Source organism: Urocitellus parryii, chromosome X, assembly GCF_045843805.1.
Source record: "Urocitellus parryii isolate mUroPar1 chromosome X, mUroPar1.hap1, whole genome shotgun sequence".
Taxonomy (NCBI): domain Eukaryota; kingdom Metazoa; phylum Chordata; class Mammalia; order Rodentia; family Sciuridae; genus Urocitellus; species Urocitellus parryii.
This window is the reverse complement of record NC_135547.1, coordinates 131,226,969-131,235,347: the sequence shown is the minus strand read 5'-3', so window position 1 is coordinate 131,235,347 and position 8,379 is coordinate 131,226,969. Positions and strand designations below refer to the sequence as shown.

The 8,379-nt window shown below is 61.9% G+C and overlaps 1 protein-coding gene across 1 annotated transcript; it reads right to left on the bottom strand.

Annotated features, from left to right (window-relative positions):
- Positions 1-398: 398 nt before the first annotated feature.
- On the bottom strand, positions 399-7,829 carry LOC113176910 (cytokine receptor-like factor 2). The gene is made up of 8 exons (XM_077793700.1): positions 7,772-7,829; positions 4,815-4,941; positions 3,873-4,033; positions 3,314-3,447; positions 2,464-2,626; positions 2,045-2,165; positions 1,184-1,268; positions 399-845 (listed from the first exon to the last, which is right to left on the bottom strand). The coding sequence occupies exons 1-8, from the start codon at positions 7,827-7,829 to the stop codon at positions 573-575; spliced, it is 1,122 nt and encodes a 373-aa protein (XP_077649826.1). The 3' UTR covers positions 399-572.
- Positions 7,830-8,379: the final 550 nt, after the last annotated feature.

Here is an 8,379-nt window from a genome sequence, read left to right as displayed (position 1 = left end):
ACGGCCCGCCCTTCTCGGTGGGCGGAGCCGAGGTGCGGGTGGGTCCTGGGGGCCTGGAGGGAGTCGCAGGGGCCCTGCAGACAGGCATCCAGGCTCAGGGTCCCCTGGGGTCACGGCCGTCCACAAGGGCCCCCAGGGAAGATGGCCAAGTCCCCCTCCCGGGAAGCGATTCATATGCATTTAATTAATTAAAGCAATTAATAGGCATCTCCCCCAACGCAGGTCGCCAATGTGGCCCAGCCCTGACCCCTCGAAAGGAGGTCAGCCATCGAATAGGGGATCCCAGGCTGCACCCCTAACCCGCGGGTGGCCTGTTGCCTTTGTAAAAATGAGATTCGTCTCCCTGCCCGGGTTGCATGAGAAAAGGTCTAAGGCACAATGTGTGGAGGGGAATGTTGAAAGGGGAGGATTTGGGGGGACACAGGGAGGGAGTGGATATTAGGGCACCCTGGATATGTCCTCCCTTCGGTCTTTGTGAGTGGTGGTCTTCAGGGGGCTCCGGTGAAGTCCTGATGTGTCTCGTGTCCTCGGACCTCAGCGTGGATCCGGATGGTGGCCTTGGAGGGGCCACCTCACAGCATCATGTAGGAGTTGTCACTCATCACAAAGGCGAAGTCTCCCAGAAACACCCTGTCTCCACCTTGGGGGGCCTGGGGAGGGAGCTGGGGGGACCCCCCCGGGGCCTCTCCCTCCCCCGTCTGCAGACACGTGCGTCCTGAGCTGGCAGGCCCCTCGGGCTCCGTCCTGAGCAGGTGGATGACCAGGGCCTCCTCCGGGGGGGTCTCCGGCTCCAGGCCTCCCGCCTTGGCCGGCGGGACCACGTTCTGGGTGTCTGTGATCCACGCCTGCCAAGAAGGGACACGGGGACTCAGCTCGGGGACAGCACAGCAGAGTCAACCTCTCTGGGCACCGGTGGGGACGCTGTCCTCTCCCATCAGCATCTTGCAAATGGAGGACCATCGCTGCAGAGGGTCTCCCAGGCCCCCCACGTTGGGGCTGGGGAACCCCCAACATGTATATAAAGAAATAGGGAATTTTTTTCCCTAGTTCATCCGTTACTGGCCCTTTTAATTAACAGACCCCAGTCACAGAACTTTAGAGGGTAGAAGAAATGATTTTTTTCCCTCTCCTAGGTTTTGAGGGCAGGGCCTGGCACCCGTGTCCAGTGGCGCCGTGGGGGTACCTGGAAGTTCCCTTGGTGCTGCTCGAAGAGGCCGGGGAACTTGCCCTTCGGGTCCGGGACGCTGGGCACCAGCAGCTTCTTCACTCTGAGATGAAACAGAGAAGCCCGTGAGACGGGCTGGGGCGCGGAGCAGTCCTGGGGACACCCCTAAAAGCCACCGTGGTGTCCCCTCCGTGGAAGGAACTGGAAGAAATTCATCTGGAGAAGTCGGTGCCTGAGGCGTCTCTGGGGTGTCCACCTGCGATGGCCACCTGACCCTGCCCTGCCCTGGCCGGGGGGCATCTTGGCCCCAGGTTGAAGGGCCGCCCGGCCTGCTGCTGGGCGTTGCTATGGAAACCGCATCCGAGGAGCAGAAATGGTACCTTGGGCATCGGCCCCTGGAACCGTCCCCACCGGGGCCGGGTCAGGGTCCCTCAAGCTAGAAGGGGCCGCGGAGAGTGGGCGCAGAGAAGGACCCAAAGGGGAATCACCTGGTCCCCCGCCCCACCCCAGGGATGGCCTTCTGGGTCCTGAGTGGATGGACACGTGTGGGTGGACGGTTACTCTTGCAACCAGACGGAGCCACCTGGGTCGACGGCTCGGCTAGTGGTGCTGGGTATGAAACCCGGGGCTTCTGCCCTTCAGGTGGCCTGTCCTGCTGGGATCACACCCGGGGCTTCTGCACACCGCCCGAGCTGCATGTCCAGCCCAAGGGGAGCAGCAGCACCTTGCCCGGCCGCCTTATTGCTTTGGCCATGGACTCAGCTGACCACGAGTGACCCTCAAAGGAGTCCTCCCCGCTCTGAGCGGCTCCTGGACACAGCCGTGGGACGCTGGCCAGGACCCTGCGCAGGGGGACCACGGGGACGGCCGTGTCCCTACCTCTGCAGTTTCCATAAGGACAGCAGCAGGAGACACAGGGTCAGGAGGGTGACCGAGCTGCAGATGAGGATGAACTGGGAGAACCGCGGGCGACGAGGACCGGGCTCCTCCTCACAGGAGTCTGAAACCGAAGGGAAGGAGGTCTGTCCATCTGCCCGTCGGTGGTCCGTCTGTCCACCAACCTGTGACCCATCCCTCTATCTAACCCACCTGTGCCCCGTCCCCAGCCATTGGCTGTCCATCACACCCGTGTCGCCATCTGTGGTCTTGCACATCGTAGCTTCCACACCTTCCCATACCTTCGCATACATTTGCATATTTCCGGTTCATTTGCATATATTTGCATACATTTGCATTCGTTTGCATATATTTGCATTCATTTGCGCGAATTTGCGTATATTTGCATATCCTCCGCTCACCTCTGAGCTCCGCCCTCTGCCAGTGCGTCACCTCGGACCAGTCGCTGGGGGTGGCGTGGGGGCCGTACTGGTCCTCGGTGGTTTTCACCCGGGTCCGGAAGCTGTAGCACTTGTGGGGGTCCAACCCTCCGACGGTCACGTTGCACATCGTCGCTTCCCTGGACTGGGGACAGATCGGATGCCACCGTTAGGGGCTGGGCCGGGGTCTTCCGCCCTGGAACCTTGTGCGTCCGTCCGCACAGGGTGGGAGTCGGGTTGGCCTTCCCAATGTCCTTCCAGTGCCCTTTGGTGGCCCTCGGGAAGCCACTTGTCATCTCAGCGTGTGGAGGGGTCCGTCGTGCGCTCGTGCACAGTGGACAGTCCTTCAGCCCACGCCTTGCTGTCGCCTCCTGCACCTGGCACGTTAGTGGCTCAAGAAAAGAGGCGATTTACGGGGTCAGAAATGGGGCTATGGCTGGGCACCCGGGAGCTCGCCCGTGATCCCGGCAGCTGGGGAGGCTAGAGGGAGGGAGGATGGCAAGCTGGAGGCCAGCCTCAGCAACTTAGTGAGGGAGGCTCTGTCTGGAAACAATGAAAGCTCCATCTGGGGACACGGATCAGCGGTTAAGGGTCCCTGCGTTCAGTCCCCGGTACCATATTGATCTACTGATCAATAACGAACGTGATGCGACATGATACGGGGTCGACTTTCTGCCGCCGAGCCTCGGGGGTGGGCCTCGTCTGATCAGTTGAAGGGCCTCAGCCGAAAGACGGAGGACCCACAGAGAGGAAGGACCCCGGCCTCTAGACTGCCCCCTCGGGAAGCCGTGCCCCGTCCCTCGTCCCTCCCCTGGAGCCGCGTCCTGCTCACCTCCCACTCGGCGTCGAAGCGGCTCCTGTACTGGACCTCGTAGAGGAGGCCCCCGTAGGGCAGGTCGGAGCAGGACACCAGGACGCCCTCCTGCAGCCACCGGAAGTGGACGTCCTTGGGGGAGGCGGGCTTCACTGCGGAGGAGGACCACGGACCTCAGCCCCGGGCCAGGGTCCAGTCGAGAGGTCCCCCCGGGGTGAGTTCTAGGTCCCCGTCACCCCCAAAAGGGACCTCGAGGGGACACTGGGTCTCTGCAGAGGTCGTTAGTGGAGGGTCCTGAGATGGGCTCCTCCTGGGTCAGGGGGCCCTCATGCCATGGCCGTGTCCTCTCCAGAGACAGAGGAGGGGACACGGGCACGGAGGAGGAGGCTGAGGCAGGAGGATGGCCAGTTGGAGGCCAGCCTCAACAATTCCGTGAGGCCCTGAGCCACTCGGCCAAAGGCCCCGTCTCTCGATAGAAAATGGAAAGGTCCAGGGTCCCTGGGTTCCATCTGCCGAGCTGGGGGTCAGGGGGGCGTCCTCTGGGGACTGGACGGTGGCCTCGCTCCTGGGCACTTACGGTAGTCGCTCACCCACTGGCTCCTGGACACGAGGAGGCGGCTCCCGTTTCTGATGGAGAAGTGGAGGATGTCGTCGCGCGCGGCCAGCAGGCACCCCGTCGTGTGGCCTTGCCAAAGCGTGTAGTTGGTGCAGGGGCGGAGGCCCGGGCCCCCCGAGAACCTGCGCGGGGGACGGGGACACTCAGCCAGCGAGCAGCTCGGCCTCCACCAGCGGTGGCCGGCCTCGGACTCCACGTGGGCACCTCGTCCTCCCCCAGTGCCATGGCCGTGTCCTCCCCAGAGACAGAGGAGGGGACACAGACCCAGAGGAGGACCCCGTGGACACGGAGGCAGAGACTGCAGTGAGGGGCCACCCGCCCAGGGCCACCTGGAGCCCAGGAGCTGGAGAGGCAGGAAGAGCCTCCCTGGAGGCTGGGCAGGGAGGCTGGGACCCGGGTCCTCGAGGGCGGGAGGGAGAGCTGCGTGGGTGGGGACACTTGCTGTGACAGTCCCCAGGTGCGACGTGCGTTATCAGGGCTGAGCCGGATCCGATCTTGTCTCTGTGGCTTCCCCCCCCCCCCCGCTCCGGTCCCCTGCGAGTCTAGCCTCTGCCTCAGGGCTCACCTCCACCCTGCCATCCCCCCCCCCCCGTGGTCCCCTGGGAACCCAGAGCGGTCCCCTCCCTGTGCCTCCCTTCAGCCGAGGACCTCGCCCCGGCCCTGCCTCTTCCCCTTAATCTGCGGCGCCATCAGCCTGGGAACAGCACCGTCCTCTGTTCTCAGAAATCAGACCCCCACGTGGCCACCCCCGTCCCCCTGGGGTGCGGGGTGGACGCTCTGAAGCCGGGAGAGGCTCAGGGCAGGGGCCCCGGGCGGCCGTGGTCAGGGGGCGCCAGGATTTCTGGCCCAAGGGAGACGGTTCCTGTGTCGGGGACACGGGATTCTGCGCCCCAGGACACTCACGTGTAGAAGAAGCTCAGGTTGGTCCCCGGGTGTCCAGTCGCGTTCCAAGTGACCTGCACCGTTTCGAAGTTGAAGCAGGTGATGTGCAGCTGCAGGTCCTCTCCTGGGAAGGGACAGAAAGAGGCCACTGAAGCACATTCCCAGCCCAGGTTCAAAAAGACTTCGGAATACACGGAGCAATGGCAGCCTTGTTGTCCTATGAGGACGCAGGCGCAGCCAAGATCTTTTTTGTTTGTTTGTTTTACAAAGTTAGTCCTTCTGGTTATCCCCCCACCCCCCAGGTCTGCAGCTTGTCTTTCTGAGGTTTCAGTCACACCCATCCACGGGAGTCTAAAAAAAAAAAAAATGAAGTGAAAATTCTAAAAGTCAAAGAGAAAAATTGGTTTTTCAGAATAATTCTGTTACTGCGCCGACTTATCCTGGGTCTGTTTTGTTACTGGTTATTGGGGTTGAGCTGTCAGTGCAGCTGAGCACGGTGTCAGGCTCACAGGACCCGCCACCCGACGTGAGGCCCTGGAGAAGGGGGTCCGGGCCGGTAGAGATGAGCGCAAATGTCCATCCAAGACGGGCAGCTGGGGAACCTGGAGCGCCCCGGACCTGAAGCCCCCACCCCACCCCGGGATCTGGAATTCCAGGGGGTTCACGGCTGGGCCCTGGGCGACGACCAGGTCCCCCTTCAGACCTTGGGGGAAATGTCAAGCCGCCGCGGCCAGAAAGCCCCACCTAGAAAGTACAAGTGGCCTGTGGCTGGCACTTCCCCAGCCCGGGTGACTCAGCCGCAGAGATGGAGGCTCTGGCTCCACAGAGAAGCAGGAGGCCGGGGTTCCCGCTGCTGAGGCTCAGTGACCCGGGGAGGCAGGTCCGGGCTCCCACCTCAGCCCCGGGGGCGCCCTTTTTCAGGGTTGAGTTGTATTCCACTAGAGAGACAGATGCCTCGATTTTTGATGCCAACTTTTCTTTGTCTGCTGCCGTCTGCGGGGAGAGTGTCTCGGGGTGCAGCCTAATTTCCATTCTGCATCAACTCTGGGTGCGTGCCCCCAAGATCCCCAGCCGCACCCTCCGAGCACCGTGGAAAACACTGCTGCCATCAACAAGCTCAGGCGCTCCGGAAAAAACAAACAAAACAAAAAAATAGTGGAGGGTTCAGCTCCTCGGAGGTCCCCGAAGAGTCCCATTGGCAGAGATGGAGGGACAGCGGCACTTTCCCCCCGGGGCCGTGGGGAAGAACCGCCCCTTGTTTGCTCAGCGGGGACAGAGTTTCGGGTTTGCGAGATAAGAAACGAGTTCTGGAAACTGATAGTGGCCTCCAGCGGGCTTCCTGCCCCTTCAACGGCCTCCAGAAGATGCACTCGGAGGAGCCTCTGAGGGGACGTGGGCTCTGACACCGTTTTCAAAGACGGAGAAGCGACTTCACTTGGCTAGGGAATTCGGGAGGCTGAGGCAGGAGGATGGGAAGGTGGAGGCCAGCCTCAGCAAATGACTGAGACCCTGACTCTAAATTTAAATTAAAAAAAAATAAAAGGGGCTGGGGACATGGCTCAGTGGTTAAGCCCCCCCCCTCAATTCCTGGTACCCCTCCCCCCACAAAATTTGTATTTTTATGGAATTTAATTTTTTGAAAAGTCTTGTGGCCCCACTCAGGACCCCAGGCCACCTGCGTTGACCAAGGGTCAACGTGAGCTTTCTGGCCTTGCGTGGGCTTCTGATGACGGACCTGACGGTCTGATGACATCTGGGCGACATGCTAACGGTCACGTCTTTGGCGGTCATTTTTCTCACGGTGGAGTATTAGTCAGCCGTGAAAAGGGACGGAGCTCTGACTCCCGGTGTAACGGGGACGGACCCCGACAGCATGACGCATAGGGACTCAGGCCAGCCCTGAAGGTCACCTGTGCTCTCAAGGTGGGACTTTCCGGCTTCTCCTTCATCTTATCGTCCTGGCTCCCAGCCTCTCCCCCACCCTGAGGGACACAGCCCCGGCCTCCTGAGGCTGCCAAGCCTCCTCCCAGTGCCTCTGCCGGGAACTTCCAATGGCTTCAGGTTCCAAACCTAATATTGTCCCCTGGGCATGTTGGAGATGTCAAGCGGATGGAAATGGAGGCCCAGCGGCCTCACGAAGACCCCTCGGACCCCCACCTGCTGCTGCGACTCCGCGTGACCCACTTTCTCAATTTCCCTCTTTGTTCTTTTTCTATTTGGGTGACAGGGACGGAGCCCAGGGAGCCCCATCCCTAGCCTTGATGATATTTTATTTAGAGTCAGGGCCTCGCTACGAGGCTGAGGCTGGCCTCCAATATGCGATCCTCCTGCCCCAGCCTCCCCAGCGGCTGAGATGGCAGGAGACCCCCCATGGTGTATACAGCAGGTGTCTAAAAGCTCTGCTGAATCCCATCAGCAACTTCCCAGGTCGGCAGCGGAGACCTTGTTGCTCAGGGCCTCCTTCAGTTGCGGAGGCTGGCCTCCCAAGTGCCATCCTCCTGCCTCGGCCTCCCGAATCCTCCTCCGGCTCTTCCTAAGCACCGAGTGCAAACTCTCCCCAACGCACGACCCCGGCTCCACCGCAGCCCCCGTGAGACAAGAGGCGAGAAGGCAAACCACAAAGCATCAAAAAGAAAAGAAAGCGACGTCAGCGTTTTCTAAGAAGTTACTAGAAAGTCCTGGAGCCAGCCGGGGGCCAGCGTCCTGGGACAGGGTCGCTGCCCAGCGGACGAGCTCCGGGGAAAGTGAGGAGCGAGGCCAGGAGGGCGTGGGAGATGCCTCGGGAGGCTGAGGCAGGAGGACGGCCCGGTGGAGGCCGGCCTCAGCAGAAGCAACACGCTGTCTCTAAATAGCAGAAGCAAAAGGGCACAGGGGACCCTTCCCCTCTGGGGGACAGGAAGGAAAGCCAAAAAGGGGAGGACAGACCGCGGCTCAGGGAGCCTCTCACCCGCGGCTCCTGCTGCGTCCCCCGAGGCCACCAGGTCCCCCAGCAGCAGGAAGGTGGCCGCGGCCCAGGGGCCGGAGCTGCTGCCTCATGCTGGCGAGAAAGGGACAAGGGGACGGGCAGCCCCAAGTGTCAGCTCCTGAGTGAGCGGCGGCAGAGGCCACCGTTTAAAGGCGCGGAAAGGGAACTGAGCGAGCGAACGCAGGATGCTCAGCCACCGCGGGGACGGGTGGCCCCTGTCACAGCCTGCCGTCATCGTCATCGCCCGGGGGTGGGGACGGTGGCTGACCCCAGGCTCGGGGGCTGCGGGAACAGGGAGGCTGGCAGGACGCGGGGCATCCCAGGGGCTGGGGAGGCTGAGGCAGGAGGATCGGGAGCTCCAAGCCAGCCTCAGCCAAAGGGAGGCTGTGAGCAGTCACCGGGGACAGAGGCTGGGGACCTGGAGAGTCCGGTAAAGTGACTCGTCCCAGGTGACATGGCTCAAGAGCAGGAGCCCCAGGCTGGCCACCAGAGGCCACTGTGTGTCCACCACGACTGGACTCTACGGAGTGCGCAGTGACCTTGGCCCAAGTGACCCCCAGGTACCCCTCCCCCCCAAAAATTTGTATTTTTATTTTTATGGAATTTAATTTTTTGAAAAGT

Coding starts and splice junctions, on each gene's coding strand:
- LOC113176910 (XM_077793700.1), bottom strand. CDS start 7,829: ATGAGGCAGCAGCTCCGGCCCCTGGGCCGCGGCCACCTTCCTGCTGCT. Junction 4,942..7,771: donor TCCTGCTGCTGGGGGACCTG/GTGGCCTCGGGG, acceptor AATGTGCTTCAG/TGGCCTCTTTCTGTCCCTTC. Junction 1,269..2,044: donor TCCTTATGGAAACTGCAGAG/GTAGGGACACGG, acceptor GTTTCATCTCAG/AGTGAAGAAGCTGCTGGTGC.